Source organism: Desarmillaria tabescens, assembly GCF_030435595.1.
Source record: "Desarmillaria tabescens strain CCBAS 213 chromosome Unknown EV420scaffold_28, whole genome shotgun sequence".
NCBI classification, from domain to species: Eukaryota; Fungi; Basidiomycota; class Agaricomycetes; order Agaricales; family Physalacriaceae; genus Desarmillaria; species Desarmillaria tabescens.
The window spans coordinates 207,702-225,507 of NW_026848327.1; the positions used below are offsets into that span (position 1 = coordinate 207,702).

A 17,806-nucleotide genomic window follows, 5' to 3' on the forward strand; every position below is an offset into this window, starting at 1 on the left:
AAAGCAGACGCCGGTGATGACCACTATTTGCTTTTTCAACCACCGGTAAGTTTAACATTCTTCCTATAGCCGATCAGACATACCAACATTTCATTGTAGGACTCGGTCAGACCACAAGGATGTGACAATGGATCTCAAGCTCATTCTTTATTTAAGACAGTATGCATAGTGACAGTTTCATTGTAATAATGTTGAATGTATTGACAGCAGAAGGTGTACAAGCGCACAATTGCATGATTAATCCACATAAATAATTGGACAAGAAAAGGGACTCGTAAGAGAACGAAAAAGCAAGCTTTGTGATACATAGAAGATTCTTCACCCGCATTTCTCAGCTACAGCCGACACCGCAGGCGCATTCTCAGCACTCTCAGCCAGAGCAGGAGTTTGAGCTGAAGCCAGAGCACGAACTTTGTCAATGAACAAGACAGTACGCATGACAGAGCGAATTTGGTTCGGCAGAGCATGAGGAGGTTCTTCCTCGTAGCCGGGACACTTCTTTTCCAAGAATCGCATGGATGTGAAAAGTCCATCAAGATGTGACCCAAGACGTGGGTAGGCACAACAGCCTAAAGCCAAAATTCCATTAGGATGGCATAACAAGAAGACGGAGGACGAAATTGTACCCCTGTAATCTCAGCTACTGGCTCAAGGTAGTAGTGCATTCGCTCAGTACGAGCGATGAACATGACACAGATCAGGCTGACAAAGTAGAGAATGGCAGATTCAACGAAGAGCTCAACAGTGCGATGGTACAACAATCACACATCCTCTGAACTGCCTTTCTCCTGAGAGGACGTGGTGAGATGGTATGTAATGAGTATGGTGAACTAGAGAGCTGTGGTCATAGTGAAGGATGCGGAGATCGCGAGCCAAGGCATCTGAGTAAACTCAACATGTAATTCACTTGAGTTTCGATGATTCTAAATACTAATCAAGATTTAGATGAGAAGGTAAGTATGGGAAGGCTTGGATGTACAGATGGTGCAGACCAGAAGAATGCTAGAGGGCACGACCGTCACCCAGTGTTCGTGGCTCGATATGCTCCATACCGTACTGCTCCCATTACTCTCTCCAACTACACATGGCCTTCATTCGGCCAAGTCCTTGCTCTGTCGATACATTCTTCTGTGGAGTGTTGCACCAGGTGGATGGGAATACGAACATCCTGCCGCTGTAGAGTATTGTTTGAAGTACTCGTTCAAGTTGATGAGTGGAAGAACAAGGAGCTGACCGGCTGGGTGAATCCGAAACACGTGTGCCTCTAAAATTGGAAATCACCGCCAAAGCAGAGATGCGTGTTGAAGAGCTATATGGCTACTTTATGGTGACTATTGCACCAAAGGTTAAATTCGTACTATATAGAGATATGCATGTACTGTATAAGCAATCGAAAAATGGATGGCACGAAGAAAGATAATCAAAAAAAAGTGCGACAAAAAACAGACATGGCACAGCCAGTCGATACCACGTGATGGGGTGGGAGGGGAGGGCAGAGTGCATGCCCTCGACACGGTGGAGGTGATGGGTTTTCATCACAAATGACTTTCGATCAAATGCAGGGAGTGTGTGTCATGGATTATCCACGCTGAGCTTGTCATCTCTCCCACCACCTTTCTCACAGCTGCTCCGCTTGCTGGAAGCTGATACACAGTGTCAGGCCCATATGGAACTTAGACGAATGTTGTGAGAGGTTGTTGGACCTAGGAAAATGCAACTGAGCAGGGCAGGAGTTGATGAGGGGTGAGCGATGTGGGTAACAGGAGCACAAAGATGCGGGAAGAGTTTTTTCTCTACCCCACATGCTGGCCCTTGCCTCTCCTCATGTGATGGCAGCACCGTTCGCATCTCCTCTACTACACCTTGAACCCCATCGTCAACCGCATCACTCCCTCCGGATCTGCCCTCTCCCTCACAGCCTGCATCCTCTGCATGCCCTCCTCACCAAACATATCCGCCACCGGCATATCATTTTGGGTATCTCTACAGGCCGTTCCCTACCCTGAGCTTCCTTGCTGTATCGCGAAACACACCATCCTCCTCTTCTTCACCCATTCCAAGTAGAAAAGATGACGTGGGCACGCAAGCTTGCGGGAGCATGTGCGAGGATGCTGGGGAGAAAGTTTTCAAGGGTGTAGCTGGTTATGAAGGGTTAGAGAGTGACAGAGGAGGGGGGAAGGGAGGCTCACAGTGAGACCATTGATGATGCATTGGGTGGTAGACTCGGAGTACTCAAGTGTGGCGATATTGTTGTATACGGTCCTAGCCAGGTTCGTGAACCGGTAGTAATCCCACAAGTTAACAAACATACCGTTATCAATGGAAACAAACATCAAGTTGATGAAGTCGTTGAAGGAACATGCTGGGTATGCTGAGGAAGTTATCGAATATGCCGTTTGGGAGAATGGGGGCGTTGTAGAACATTCAAGTGGAGATAAAGACCTGTAATTACATTGAGAGCTCAATAGCAGGAGAGAATCTGGATGGCATACCTGACCGCTGGCATATACTTTATGTATATGATGGGTATTGATACTGCGGGTTTGGGATTGGTGACTTCTGAACAGAACTTGACATAGATGGATCCCAAATGGATCCCTGGAGAAGCCAGTCAGACAGCTCTACTGATAGTTCAAGGGCAGGCATACCCAAAAGGTATTCTGTGGGAACATCCTTAGGGTAAACTGAGTGACAATACCGTAGTTGTTCCTGCTGCCCTTTTAAAATAATTAAAAAATGGATATCTAAGAGACGGGCACGTACCTGAAAAGAAAAAGCTCCGTATCAGTCTCTTCCTTCACAGTCACCACAGTCCCATTCAGCGCCACCAACTCGTATGTGAGCACATTATCAATAGGGAGCCCGTACTGGTCTCTCAGCCACAAATACCCTTCAGAAACGCGTTCAGTTAGGACTTTTGATCATTACAGGCATACGCACCACCACCAAGAGTGAACCGATTTACTCTCTCCCCAAATACGTTCACACCCTGAGCACTCAGCACTGCATAGATGTTGTCTGAAATACTACCAGCACCAATCACTGTTGTCTGGGTTGCAGAGTCATACATGACCTCGTAGAAGCATATCATAGTGATCTGGACACCAGGTGCCGAGGAAAACCCTCGATCTATGGTGCATCCGCTGCCTTTGATCTGCAGGGATTGGTTACTATTGGCCTGACTTGGCGTCTTCATCTCACCTAGGATGTCTGGACATCAGGCATGAACAAACGAGCAAAGGCAATACTCACGATAACACCGATGTCTTCAGTAGACCTGGGTTTGACGGTGCATTTGGAGAATTGCAAGTTTGATAGGGCGTCTTCCTTGTTGTCTGTGACGTATGATGGGAATTCAGGATAGTAAACGTGAACGAGACTGAACCATTCACACTGCGGCGATGGCTACATAGACACCCTGGGGCTACCCGGAGTTTTTCTGGAGCATATCTTGAAGCTTAACGCTGATTGGTCAATAATGATATGCTCAAGGTATATGCCAGGAGACCGCACTAGTCTTATGTTCTCATCACCGCAGTGTCAAGGGGATTCTGACTGTTTTATGATAGGCCAGACAGCTCTACCTCGAGATTAGTAGTGCCCAATGCTCTTCACTTGATGTGACCCGTCCTTCCGATTAGGCTGGAAAGATAAATACATAGTGGTCGAAAAACGACGCGCCAAGGAAAACCAGATGGCAGAGTGAAACACAGGGTGGGAGGTTGGCATCTTACACAAAAGCAAGAAACAAGTCAGGTTTGGCTAATCCTGACACCTCTTTTCTTTGTACCACAGCCACTTGCACTGATCGCGTGCAAACATCTTTTATAACTTAACTATACTTCCGCTATGATGCTATGCCAAATCTGATGCTTCCTCGAAGCAAGCTGTCCTCCATCATGACACACGGCAAAATAAGAATAAGTCTGAACCAGGCGACGATGGAGAACACAATGCGGCCTAGAGTATGGGTACGTTCTCTGGAGTTTCTGCACTTATGAATGCGTAGGAATAATATCGCTCCTTAGGACTGTCCTACAAGCTCATACATAAAGATCCAAAGGGAGGTAGAGATTACGGAGATTCAAATACTTTATAGTTGATCGAGAAATAAACTTGAAGTAGGGAGTACTATGATAGTAAAAAAGGATAGGATGACAAAAAATTACAGTCAAAATTTAGTCTCCAGTCTCAACCCGACTCTCAGACACTCACCATGAGCTTTATTGTGTCCTTTCAACCACTACCATGAGCTCATCTGACCGCTCCCGTTGAGCTTCAATGTCCACTTCAAGGACTGCACTCTGCACAGTGGATTCCTGAAAGCTTGAAGTGGAAGGTTGCAAAGGTTGAGAGGATTGGAAAGCCATTTGGAAATGAAGGGTCGACACTGTTGCACTTTCATCATGTTCTTCAGTTGGGTGTGTGTGTCCTGCCACTGCTTTGCCAACAAGGAGCATGGGTGCAACTCCCTACACAAGGTGTTCAATAAACAATGAGGGAGTCCAGGATAGTGAACGAACCCTCACAATGGCAGCTATGGAATCAAGGTAATAAAATCCAAAATCACTGTGAATGAAGAAAGCCAGATATAGAACCAGAGCTATCAAATAGAGAGCAGAGGATTCCACTAGCACTTCAATAAAATGGTGAAAAACTCCCTGTCAGCCACCTGCTCTGTGTCTAACCCCAATAACAGTCAAAATGCAGAAAATGATGAGCAGTGTGCACCATAATGTCATTGCCAGGGTGAAGGATATGTAGAGTATCAGGAATACTTCGTATGATGCATCGGTCTGGGTGTACTCAAGGTATATTTCCATGATTTTCAACACTACACATAATGTTGGATATATGAAAAGAGTAGATGAGATCAAACACTTTACCAGTTGCAGAAATTAGGGAAAGGATTGGAAGTAGAACAACAAGCCAGCACTGTCCCCAGACCATCCAGCAGCACCACATCTAGAATCAAAAAGATGATAAGTTGGTGTGGATATCACCAGTGGAGTAGCACACACGATATATAAGTCTGCAAGAATGGTACTCATTAAGGATGGAATACCCCCCTCCCAATAGGCTGCTTGGTTCGCATTGGTAAGCTTTAAGGATATGGTCCAAAAACTTTGCCCATTTTCAATGAATGCAGAGCATAGAAATGACCAATTGGTAGCAACACCAATAGTACTCAGGACATGAAGGAGAATAATGATGACAACCAAGGCTCGTTGTATCAGCCAGCATTTGTTGATGACTGTGCCAGTGCCACTCACATTAGCTTGGATGCTGTAGTAGAGATGCTCCCAGCTCACATATATTCCACAATGTAACAGCAAGAATTCTGGTGTATATGCCTGTCATCAGTCAACACGTACATGTCAAGGCACTAAACGTTGTTGCCCACCATGCAATGACATGAGGAGAATTTGGGAGTTCAGGTAAGCATTGAGCAATTGAAACATGAGAGCTTTATCTCTGTTGGTAAGATCAGGTGGAATATCTGCCTGAATTGCCATGAGGAAAAGCAAGAGTGATGGGGTAGTGGGTTATGAGAATAACATGTACCAACCCTACCATTATAAACAATGCAGCTAATGGCCATGCTCATTGGCTGCTGCAAAGATGATCATCAGCATCAAGTCAAACCAGGATCTTTACATACTGAACGTCTTTGGCTACTTAATGAACCATCATGTACCTTGACATTTTTAACTCGCAAGTGCAATGTGACTCGAAGTGCGATATTGCTGGAGAAAGCCCTCTATCACCAACTGCGAGCTCCTCAGATATATGTTCTGTTGGATTAGGATCAGCAAAGCTGCGTCGAGGAAGAGAATGAAGATAATCAGCGAGGTTAGATCTTGCACCTACCAACATGAACTTGTTCTGTCATGGCATGAATCCTGATCAGATTTTGCTCCAGAATCAATGGGAAAAAGGCAGGAAATTTTCAATGTGAGTTGCAATTGTTACTATGCTGGAAAATCCTAGATACTTGAGTTCTGGTAAAGGTCTTCGGAGGGGCACCAGCTTTTGCAAATCATATAGAGACAAGAAGTTCAAAAACCAGCTGCACGGTCATATGAGAAGCTCAAAAGTTGCCCCTGGAAATAAGGCATCTGTTAGAAAAGTGAGGGAAGAGAAACTACAACACATATCCCATAACTCCGATCTCTTCTAGAGGCAGTTATCTTTCCTGATACTTCTGTGAAGGCTGGGCATTGCACAACACATCTGAGTTGACCCATCCTTGTTTGCATCATTGGTTCTTTACCCATCACGTAGATGCTGAGATCAACAAAGATTGTGGTGCAGTCTAATACTGACAGCTGAGAGAATAGACTGGTGGGTTGTAGAATCAAATATCAATATCAAGCCTGATGTTAAAAAGATTGGACAAGATGGCAATCGAGGGGAGATGTCTTCTTGTCAAGCAATGAAGACAGGGTATCACAGATGGACTTATTATTCCAGCTACCCTAATCCATGAAAAGCCATATATGTACTGCCAACATCCTGGAGGTGATGCTTCAACTCATGACACTGTCATACCAATTAGAAGCCAGCTGGATAACATGCTAAAATGGTGATTATGGGCAATTTTTTAATACTCACCTATCATTTCACCATCTTCGATGCTCTTGTGAGTTTCATAGTACTCATTTTGTCAGGAAGTCCAGGAAAAACTGGCTGTTCCTAATTACAAAAGCTGTACCAGCAGGCTTATGTAGAAACAGGCACATGGGACAGTCTCAGGATGACTCTCAGCCAGAGCCGGGGCTGGAGCACAAACTTTCATCAGTGAACATGACAGAGTGAATTTGCTTTGACAGAGCCTGAGACGGTTCTCCTTCATAGCTGGGACACTTCTGTTCCAAGAATTGTAGAGATGTGCAAAGCCTATCAAGATGTGTCCCAAAACGAGGGTAGGTGCAACTGCCTAAAGCCAAAATTCCGTTAGGATAAAGTAATGGGGAGATGAAGACCAAATTGTACTTCTGTAATCTCGGCCACTGCCACTGGCTCAAGGTAGTAGTGCATTCACTCTGTGTAAGCGATGAACACAACATAGAGGATCAATCTGACAGAGTAGAGAACCAGATTCGACAAAGAGCTTGACAGTGCGATGATACAACGACCGTTGATGTGCTTGGTAACGGGCAGCGCGCAAATGAAACAAGCGTCTAGATTGTCAATCTAGATACTTAATCACACACACACACACACACTATCACCAATGTATATAAGTTCGAGGGTGAGTACGATAGAAGCACTCGCGATATACTTAGATTTAGATAATCTAGTGGGGTTTGTCTGAAAACAACTTCAATTCTTCTTTCGATGTGTTTTACACAAAGTACACTAGTCCGCGATAGCGGGGTTTTATGAACTTGTTTTGCAAGGTATAGTCGAGCAAGTTATACTCATTTTGACGTCGTCTAGAAGAGCTTCTAGCAGACACTTCAAATAATCAGACAACCAAAGACTCCGAGGTCTACAAAGAGTGCAAAATCACTCTACAAAGAATGCACAGGTTCTGACTTCAAGTACGAGACTTGCAAAGAGTACACAGACTCTGGAGTTCCTTGAACTCGACGATTGTTCGAACTTAAAGCGTTCTAGGGCTTATTTTACTTCAACTAGATGAGGTCTTTTGACTTAAAGCCGACTCAGCACATCTAGATCGCTAATCTCGGAGAGAGAGAGCATGAGGCCTTTGTCTGTGGAGCAGTTCAATTAACTAGCAAGGCGCAAACGTGGGGACAGCTCTACTTCCTACTTAACTCTTCTAGATTACTGTAGTCGCTCTTATGGGTTGACTTTGGTAACTTAATTCACTTCAGTCGAGGATATGCAATAAAACCAGTGATTGATTAGGTAGCTATACAGGCTACTAGCACAAACACGGGGGAATGCTTTCCTGCTGTTATGCGTCTAGTCACTGCTAATTTATACGATTCATGTTCTAGGTATAGGAGCCCGTATCTACAGTAATTATGGTACAAGCTTTGGAATTAATACAAACGGTGAGTCACTATCCTACAAGTATCGCGCCATTCCGTAGTTTCTATTCAGTTCGACGCGACTGCGCCGGGTTATTCTGTCACCGAGGAGTGCCCTACTAGTCTGTGGGTGCTCCTTCTTCCGTCTGCAAGGCCTGCCACGTGCCGTATGTATTGAATACTGCGGTATGCGCAGGATCTCGAGGATGTAACCACCGATCGCGATCGACTGCAGGTCCGAGATTGTATTCTGTTGATCACTGCACGATCAAGGTCAGTCATCTCGGTACCCAACGCGGCTATTCATTCTTCCAAGGTTATTCCTTTCCTAGCCTGAGTTGATCTCAAAAGCTGATCTGTTTCTCGACTTAGCAATTTTTCCTGACAGGTTCTTTCTACTCGTCGAGGCGACGAGGCATCTAGTTCATTCCATTCTTCAACTTCTTGGTTTTTATACTCCATACAGACAAGTCCCTGAGATTTGACTGTAATAGTCTTGTTTAGGTAGGGCTTAGCTTGGCGTGTTGACGGCTGGTAGAATTGACTCTTCGAGATGTCGTTTCTAAGTCCGTTCTGTACTGCCGTGCTTTCATTCTTTATGTAGTATTTAGCTACCAGCGCGAAGCCTCCACTGTAGCCCTCTGTACCACTTGTAGATTGCATAAACTGATGTAAAATCGCAAAATCTACAGGTAGCCTGATACCAGGCGTATCACCGTGTGTCCTCTGAACCATATTTCTCTCAAGGAGTCATGATGAGAGGGCACATAATGAGCACGGTGCACCAAAGGGCTATGGCCATAGCAAAGGATGCAGAGGTTGTGAGCCAAGGCATGTGAGCAAACTTGTTATGTAATTCACTTGCATTTCCATACTGGCTGAAGGTTAGGTTGGGATTTAGATGGGAAGTTAAGAGTGAGAAGGCCTAGATGTACTGATGGTGCAGACCAGAAGAATGCTAGCTGGCACAACCATTGCCTGGTGTTCATTGTTTGAAATGATCATACCATACTACTCCCATTACACTCTCCAACTATGCGTGACCTTCATTCAGACAAATTCTTGCTCTACTGATACATCCTTCACTGACCTCAACTTGATGTTTACTTCCACTGATACCAGTGTGTTCATCAACTTGTGGGATTACTGCTGACTCATGAACCTGACTAGGTCCATATACAATGATATCCCCACATGAGTCGAGTACTCCGAGTCTACCATCCAATGCATCATTGATTATGTCACTGTAAGCCTCCCATCCTCCCCTCCCCAGTTCCTCTCTAACCCCTCCCCTAGTCCTGGGACCCAACTCTTCCTAAGTAACCAGCTACACCCTCGAACCCTTCCTCCCCAGCCTCTTCACACATGCTCCCACAGGCTCCTCTGCATACCAAGACTTACATGCCCATGTTGTCTTTCCCATCAGCCTCACCTTGGAGTGGGTGGAGAAAGACAAGAATGGTGTGTTTCACAATCCAATGAGGAAGCCAAAAAAAAGTATGACAAAAAACAGACATGGCGCAGCCAGTCGATACCACGTGACAGGGTGGGAGGAGAGGGCAGAGTGCATGCTCTCGAGACATGGTATCAGTGATGAGTGATGGTCTTTCAATCAAAGGAGGGGTGTGCATGCCATGGATGATCCATGCTGAGTCCATCATCTCTCCCACTGCCTGCTTGAACCTCTCTCACAGCTGCTCCACTTGCTGGAAGGTGATATACAGTGTTGGGCCTGTATGATTCCTAGGTGAATGGTGTGAGAGGTCGTTGGACCTAGGTAGATATAGCTGAGCAGGGCAGGAGTTGATGTGGGGTGGGTGATGTGGGTAATGGGAGCACAGAGATGCAAGAAGGGTTCCTTTCTCTACCTCACAAGCTGAACCCTTGCCTCTCCTCACCTCACACACAACCCTGTGTTCTTCATCCCTCCTTCACTCAAGCATGTCTGTTCACGTGTAGTAGCAGAAGATGTGCTTGGTGGAGAAATTTGTGCATCTGAGAGGTTGTGGCAATGTTACGCAAAATGTCAAATCAGTGGATCGTGTGCAGAGTTTCTTGAGAAGGGAGGGAGGATCAGAATGTTACAGGGCACAGAATCAGGGTAAGCTATGAAACAGAGTTAGATGCTTGACGCTGAAGAGGCTGGCTGTGGGCACCTGTGGAATAGTGAGCAGGCTAAAAGGCAAACCTCAAAAACCCACACACACACTCACACAACTACACAAACTACAATCACCCTTGTAAGTTCTAGGGGGAGCAATTATGTCTAATGCAATCCAACTATACTTCAATATCTTGAAGAGTTTCTCTTATTCTTGATGCTCTTAGCAAAGCTAAGCTCTCTCTAACGAATTCCTAAGTCTAGGAACTTTTATAGGAAGGTCATTCACTGGTGCGACACAACCTTCAAGGCAGATTCAAGTTAAAATACACAAGGGACACTGATCCCAACAGAAACAGAGACGATACATGTCGAAACAATAGTGAGCTTGCTAAAAGAACACCACAGGCAAGCACTGACTTAGCCTGCTCGCTACACAACTGTATGTAGAGATTCTCCAACTAACTCCAGCAGGTTATTGTAATGCACTAACTTGGATTGTACAACGTTTGCCTCCAAACTGTCACTCGCGTTCAGTGATTCAGTGTGATGAAGGGCATTGCAATCACTAGGTCAGGAACGATAGTTCTTAGGCTCGAAACAGGGAGTTTCTGCGTGAAAAGTTAGGAGTGTATAACTTTAGCCGAAGCTGGGGTGTAAGACCATAGCGAGGCTTGTTTTAATACATGGTGGTATTTACTAGTATGTACTGCTCCTATGTCTCGGTGTGTACTGTCCTAGTGTAGCGCTGTCTTCTGTATTGTATGGTGTTTGGTATAGGAGAAGCCTTCCTGCAAGTAAGAAGACTAGCGTCCATAGGTTACAGTCTTCTGAGGAGCGTATGTGGCAGCTCGTCTATCCTAGGATGTGATCAGAATCGACCTAAAGAAGTGTGACTGGGTGAAGGAGGGTTGGCCCATAGGGTTGTGATCAGACCCATGGGCCATCAAATGGATCATGCGTGTGAGCAGTGGATCATGCATGTGATCAATCGGGTTATGAATGATGCGGATCAGGTACGAGGAATGATGATGAGAGTTGAATGACGAGTTGCTGAGATGAGATGAGATGAGATAAGATAAGGCGAAAAATAGGGGTGAATTCATGACAGTTCTGCCTTTCAGGATGTGTCTTCACTCCATTTCCATCTCAAGGGATTCAAGGAAAATTAGCTACAACCAGACGGTCGCACTGAACGTGTTTATGGTGAGGCCTACATGTCAGATGCCTTCTTGGAGATGGAAGATCAAATTATTCCAGAGCCAGGCTGTACGTTGGAGACCATGGTGGCACCTATGATGGCTTACTCAGATTCGACATGTCTTGCGAACTTTGGAACTGCTTCACTCTGGCCTGCATATCTCACATTCGGACTGATGTCGAAGTACGTGTGAGCAATACCATCATTCTTTCAAAGCCATCACCTTGCATATTTTCCTGTGGTTTGCATTTGTTTCCTCCATTATAACAAATTATTCTGACCTAGGATTCAGTTACCAGATAATATTCAAGATGTCTACATGAAAACCTTTGGATCCTCAGCATCGAAGGAAATACTTACTTTCTTGAAGCATGAACTTATGCAAAAGATCTGGAAGCTTCTCCTGGACCCAGAATTCATGCATGCATATGTCCATGGCATTGTTATTGAGTGTGCAGATGGTATTCTACATCGTATCTACCCTCAGTTTTTTACGTACTTGGCGGACTATCCAGAGAAGTGATTCGCAATTTTTTTATTTTTGACATAGATACTGACTGCCATCCAATACAGAGTTCTTCTTGCCAGCATCAAGTACCTCGGTCGTTGCCTGTGTCCATGTTGCTTAATAGTCAAGGAACGGGTATCTGACATGGGAATGAAGCGGGACATTTCCAACCAGGAACGTGTTGCTAGAATTGATTCTGAACAACGACAGCATGATGTTGAACTTGTTTGCAAATGGATTTTCACTCAAGGTTATCCTGTAGCAGGAAAGCAAGTCGAGAGAGTCATCGGACCTATTTCATTGACACTAAACCGAGTAAGATTTGAATTGCTACTATTCCTATGTTTGTTAACGCTAATGTATCTCCTTAGAATGCATTCTCTGAAGCTCTATTGCCTCTTGGGTTCAATTTTTATCAAATGTTTGTACCAGACTTGATGCATGAGTCAGAGAGTGGCAGTTGGAAATCACTGTTTACCCATCTTGTTCACATTTGCCACGAGATTCCTGGAGCAATTGAGAAATTGAATAAGTGGTGTGTCATTTCAATTATACCTTTTCAAATAATGCTGATTTGCTGTACAGATATTGTTTAGTACCCACATTTGGACGTTCCACAATTTGCAAGTTCAGTAATGACATCTCAGGCCAAAAGAAGTTTGCGGCTTGAGATTATGAAGATGTACTTCAGGTTTTTCCCTTGTTTTCGAAGTGTATTGTATTCCACTGACCATGCAATTGCTAGTGTTCCTTCCCATGTTTTGATGGAATTTTACCTGATGCCAAGGACAACAAAATTGTCATGGACACCATCTTTGCATGGGCCACATGGCATGCTTTGCAAAGGCACGGATGCATACAGATTCAAGCCTTGAAGCTCTGCGAGGGGTAACAACAGTTCTTGGATGACAGCTTCGATTATTTTCGCAAAAGGTTTGCCCGAACTTCTGTACAAGAGAGACACCCGCCAAAATGGCAGCTCGAGTTAGGAGACTCGTTCACACTGCCAAGAAGATGATGGCATCCACTGGAAAAGTCTCAACTAGGAGTATCTACAAGTCCATCAAGGCATTCAATCTTCACACATACAAAAATCATGCAATCGGTGACTATATCTGGAGCATTCCAAAATTTGGTACAGCTGATTTGTACAGCATGCAAATAGTCAGTTTTAGGATGTATTCTCATTTCCAGATCTAACGATAACACCCAGGGAGAACAGGAACACCACCGTTGTTGTGACTGCAGCCTATTTACATGTGTAATTTTGCAATCTAGAGTGTTTTACACACATACTGAGAAATAGTGAGCGAGCAGATTAAAACTATGCGTCGACACTAATGCTATGCGGTGCAATGATATGGAATATAACTTATGGCATAAGAAGCAACGGGATTCTAAACAGGACTTAGTCACAGCACTGTACCTGACGGGCATGCGTGATGAGAAGGCCAAACCATATACCCAATGCCTTAGGCTCTAACTTACAAGCACACTCGTGGGAGCTAGATAAAACCTTGAAGATTGCACTGACACTGAGAACACTTAGTGCGCTCACTAACTGTGACGCGCCGTACCTGAAAATCCGGGGAAATCCTTAAGCGAGCTGACAGATATCACCGGCACAAGCTTGGGCAATGGGCTTTGGCCAAAGTCCACGAGCCCGCATTCCATTGTTCTGAGTCCCATTGTTCGAAGACTCACTTGTTGCCGTGTCTACGAGAAGCCTCTGTGAATCCAAGAAAGAAGTCCTGAACGACATACGCCAGAACTGATAGTTCCGTGCGCCTAGACCTGTCAGTCGCTAGAGAACAAGCCCGCGGGTGTCAGGAGAGCACCTCTTGGCACGTGTTTAGCGAGCTCACTATAGAAATGAGACTAAAACTGGGAAGTCCAACTCGGATGCTCAGTAAGGCAGCGGTGGCAATGTGCTACACATGTAGGAGTCTGGGTACTGCGCGACATTTGTAATTCTAATTCCCCTGTAGTATAAGTAGACTGGTTACAGTAGGTAGAGGCCAAGTTTCGAGCCCCCGAGTTCCCGTGCACACGTTGAAGGCGGTACTGTAACAAAGGATCAGTTTGTGACTTCGAGCTGTGCATAGAATTAGCGAGCTCACTCAGAGAAATACGAGATACCCTTTTGATAAGACTTTTGAGAACTTAGTCAGAGTGAATACGAATCAGTGACGCTGTTTCTGTTCTGTTGGGTGTGATAAGTCTGTTCGGAGAATGTGTTGAAGTGGAAATCTGAGTTCTGTTCTGTTCTGTTCTGTTCTGTTATGTTCTGTTTCAGTCTGTTCCGTGTCAGTTCTGTCGAAGTTCCATTTCTGAATCTGTTTTCCGAGCGCTTCTGAAGTGTTCTTGAGTCGAGATAACCTGCTGGAGTTAGTTGGAGAACCCCTGCATACAGTTGTGTAGCGAGCGGGCTAAGTCAGTGCTTGCCTGTGGTGTTCTTTTAGCGAGCTCACTAAAGTTTCGGCGTGTATTGCCTCTGTTTCTGTTGGGATCAGTGTCCCTTGTGTATTATAACTCAAATCTGCCTTGAAGGTTGCGTCGCACCAGTGAACGACCTTCCTGTAAAAAGTTCCTAGACTTAGGAAGTCATTAGAGAAAGCTTAGCTTCGCTAAGAGCACTGAGAATAAGAGAAACTCTTCGAGATATTGAAGTATAGTTGGATCGCATTAGAAATAATCGCTCCCCCTAGAACTTACGAGGGTGATTGTAGTTTGTGTAGTTGTGTGAGTGTGTGTGTGGGTTTTTGAGGTTCACCCTTTAGCCCACTCACTATTCCACAGGTGCCCACAGCCAGCCTCTTCACCGTGTCAAGCTGTTCTATGCTTGAACAAATAAATGGGGACACGTCAAGCAGATTGCCATACTCAAGTGGCAGCAAAGGCGTCTACATCATATTCTCGCACAGTGGATATCCAAAATCAAGGCAAGGCCCAAGAAGACATCAAGTGTGATAATCAACCTGAACGAGAAGGATCTGTTGCCCCAGGGACAACCAGAAGATCATTATCAGATGTCCCTGTTGAGGAATTATCCCCTGAACCTTCATCACTGGCTTGCAGAAAATGAGGGCAATCTTGCTATTGTCATAAGAATGCCTGGTCTTACTCTGGTATCTAAGCTAATATCACCTCTAAGATTTCATCCCAAAGCTCAAAGAACACATCCTTCACCGTCTTCTCATCAATGAGACCGCTCAGGATGATGATATACACTGACTGACAAAAATAAAGAAACACATGGTTTTTTTGATCGGAGTCGCAATAGCTCCTCAACACTGCAATATTTTTTTGGACTTCCAGTGAGTGTAATGTAGCTTGATATCTGTAGTTTAATATTATGAAAAGAATGAGGCAAAAATACCAGTCAGTGAGCAAAGTAAGAGGGCTGCGAAACCACATGCCAATTTTGATGATGTAATGGCATCACATCAACGTTGGAACCAACTTGAATCTGAACCACCACCTGGGCCGATTGCACTGAAATTCCTATCATGTATTCACCTCCTCCTCGCAAACCAAATGTGCCTATTACCCCTACAAAAGCAGCCCGTATTTTCACTCTCCTCAATGAAGGCCACACCTGCACTGAAATCAGCAATGTCATTGGATGTTCGTGCTCTACCATCTGCAAAACTGGCCACAAATATGAAGGGAAGGAGAACTACTATGCTCGCATTGAAGGGCGAGGCTGCCCGCACAAGATGGACGATGCAGATATTAAATTTGCCATGCGAAAAATCCGTAGTCACGACTGCCAGATAGCAGTCGACATTCAATGGGGGTATTTCGACCATCTTTCGGAGCGCACTGTGCAGTGCAGGCTTTCAGATGAGGGCCTGAAGGGTTACAAGAGGTGAAAGGTACCAATGCTCATGAAGGCTCATGTTAGAAAGCGAAGGGTGTGGGCAGAGGCACATGCAGAATGGGGAGCAGAAAAATGGGGTACTGTGCTCTACTCAGATGAGTCCAAATTCAACTTCTTTGGGTCAGATGGAGTGCAGTGGTGTCGTAGGGGTCCTGGTGAGGCACTAGATGTGCATAACGTGTTGCCCCGGTTGAAGCATGGAGGCAGGGGGGTGATGGTCTGGGGATGCATGATGAGTTTGGGCTTCGGACAGCTGATTTTGGTGGAAGGCACTATGAATGCTGTCCAGTACTGCCAGATACTTAATGAAGGACTTCTCAGCACCCTCCAGGACTACAGACTCTCAGTCGATGATGTCCTTTTTCAGCAGGATAATGACCCCAAGCACACAGCTCGGCTTATGAAAAAGTGGCTCGCTGACCAAAACATCTCTGTAATGGACTGGCCACCAAACAGCCCCGACCAAAGCATCATAGAGAATGCTTGGGCTACTCTCGAACATCGTCTGAACAACAGACCACGTCACCCGACAATGACTGCCGCATTATTTGCCATTCTGCAGGAGGAGTGGGCTGCACTTGGAAAAGAGTATTGCAATGTGTTATATGGTAGTATCCCATCACGGGTGAGGTCCTTGATATTGGCAAAGGGCAGGCATACTAGATATTAGGTTGTTGGACTTTTTGTCAGGTCAATTATCTTGTTTTCTCATTTTACTTACACTGCTAAAAATGACACTCTCGGCTAACATATTTATATCTCATCATTTTTTTCATGTATGTACCTCATTCTTTTTCTAACAATAAACTACATCAATTAAGCTACATTTCTCTCACTGAAAGTCTGAAAAAATATCGCAGCATTGAGGAGCTATTGCGACTCCAATCAAAAAAACCACGTGTTTCTTTATTTTTGTCGGTCAGTGTAACTCCTGAGCAGCTTAGCAACCTACATATTGTCAACGATTGAATTTTTCGCCATAAAATTCTCCACATCAACTACACAACTTATGACGTCCGTCGAGACCAGGACTCGAATAATCCTTGGACATGCTCAGATGTCATTGTCCTCGCTAACAACTCAGATCTGAATGATACACATCCATATTGGTATGCCTGGATCATTGGCCTTTTCCACGTGGAGGTTCGTTACAACAACCCTGAAGGAGACTTAGAAGACCGTAAAGTTTTTCGCGTTGACTTTGCATGGGTCCAGTGGTATGGTTTTGACAGTAAACATCGCTCAGGCTTCCAGGCAAAGTGTCCTCATCATGTTGGGTTTGTGAATGGAACCGATCCTGAGGCTTTTGGTTTTCTAGATCCAGACGACATTATCTGTGCCATCCACCTTATTCCTGTCTACAAGCTTGGTCAGACCACTGAATTCTTACCGCCGTCAATCGCCCGAAGGCCTGAAGAGAATGATGAAGATTATGAATGGTATTCAGTTGACATGTGTGTACCTATTCTTCTTCGTCCGAGCTTGTGCTTATCCGAATGTGTTACAAGGTGGGCTGATCGCGATATGACATTTCGGTATTGTGGACTTGGTGTTGGCCACCAGGCAACCTGGGAAGCAACACGCATCTTTCGAGAGGACCTTTGTAGGGCCTATAATCTCTCACCAGATGTCTTCGACCTTGGGGAGGACATAGACATAGGTTCGGACTCGGAATTGGAAGCAACCACAGACGAGTCAGACTCAGAAATGGCAGCTGATATGATGGATGAGTTGGAAGTGGATGCAGACAGTGATGAGGAAGCAGAAGTTGAGCATAGGTCAGACGATGACAAATGGGAAACAGACGAAGAGCCTGGTGACAATGACGATGATGCAGAGCTGGTCGAAGAAGATGGGAACCAGTGGGAGACAGATTCGGAAGAGCCTTCGGAGGATGACGCTGAGGATGATATGGATCTGGATGATGAGGCAGAAGGTGAACTAGATGATATCTGTGATGACGATGGTAACGAGATAGGCCTAGATCCTGACTTTGAATTTGCTACATTGTAAACTAATTGGAAGCTTTGACAAACTAAAATAAACCTTCGCTGGTATCTTGTGGGCCTGTAAGACATTATAAACACAATGCAGGAGGGATTACAACTCT

The 17,806-nt window shown here is 45.0% G+C and overlaps 3 protein-coding genes across 3 annotated transcripts; 1 reads left to right on the forward strand and 2 right to left on the reverse strand.

Moving 5' to 3' along the window:
• Window positions 1-1,856: 1,856 nt before the first annotated feature.
• On the reverse strand, window positions 1,857-3,298 carry EV420DRAFT_1749579 (uncharacterized protein; the record flags this gene model as incomplete). Its single annotated transcript, XM_060480288.1, has 8 exons — window positions 3,260-3,298; window positions 2,941-3,199; window positions 2,764-2,890; window positions 2,649-2,712; window positions 2,493-2,587; window positions 2,190-2,442; window positions 2,034-2,111; window positions 1,857-1,997 (listed from the first exon to the last, which is right to left on the reverse strand). Exons 2-8 carry the CDS (start codon window positions 3,194-3,196, stop codon window positions 1,857-1,859), a joined length of 1,014 nt encoding a protein of 337 aa, XP_060328402.1. The 5' UTR covers window positions 3,197-3,199; window positions 3,260-3,298.
• A 619-nt stretch (window positions 3,299-3,917) lies between these two features.
• EV420DRAFT_1696533 (uncharacterized protein) lies at window positions 3,918-5,531 on the reverse strand. Its single transcript, XM_060479430.1, has 7 exons — window positions 5,405-5,531; window positions 5,313-5,354; window positions 5,022-5,254; window positions 4,887-4,965; window positions 4,673-4,834; window positions 4,524-4,603; window positions 3,918-4,472 (listed from the first exon to the last, which is right to left on the reverse strand). The coding sequence occupies exons 1-7, from the start codon at window positions 5,514-5,516 to the stop codon at window positions 4,224-4,226; spliced, it is 957 nt and encodes a 318-aa protein (XP_060328403.1). The 5' UTR covers window positions 5,517-5,531; the 3' UTR covers window positions 3,918-4,223.
• An 11,872-nt stretch (window positions 5,532-17,403) lies between these two features.
• On the forward strand, window positions 17,404-17,709 carry EV420DRAFT_1481737 (uncharacterized protein; the record flags this gene model as incomplete). The annotated part of the gene is made up of 1 exon (XM_060469806.1): window positions 17,404-17,709. One exon carries the CDS (start codon window positions 17,404-17,406, stop codon window positions 17,707-17,709), a length of 306 nt encoding a protein of 101 aa, XP_060328404.1.
• Between the last annotated feature and the right edge of the window lie 97 nt (window positions 17,710-17,806).

Bases quoted from the DNA above. Each gene is read 5' to 3' on its own strand.
- EV420DRAFT_1696533 (XM_060479430.1), bottom strand. From the start codon at position 5,516: ATGGCAATTCAGGCAGATATTCCACCTGATCTTACCAACAGAGATAAA. The intron at 5,355-5,404 runs GTGGGCAACAAC...GACTGATGACAG, and splicing joins TCTCCTCATGTCATTGCATG to GCATATACACCAGAATTCTT. The intron at 4,604-4,672 runs GTGGCTGACAGG...TCTATTTGATAG, and splicing joins TGGGGTTAGACACAGAGCAG to CTCTGGTTCTATATCTGGCT.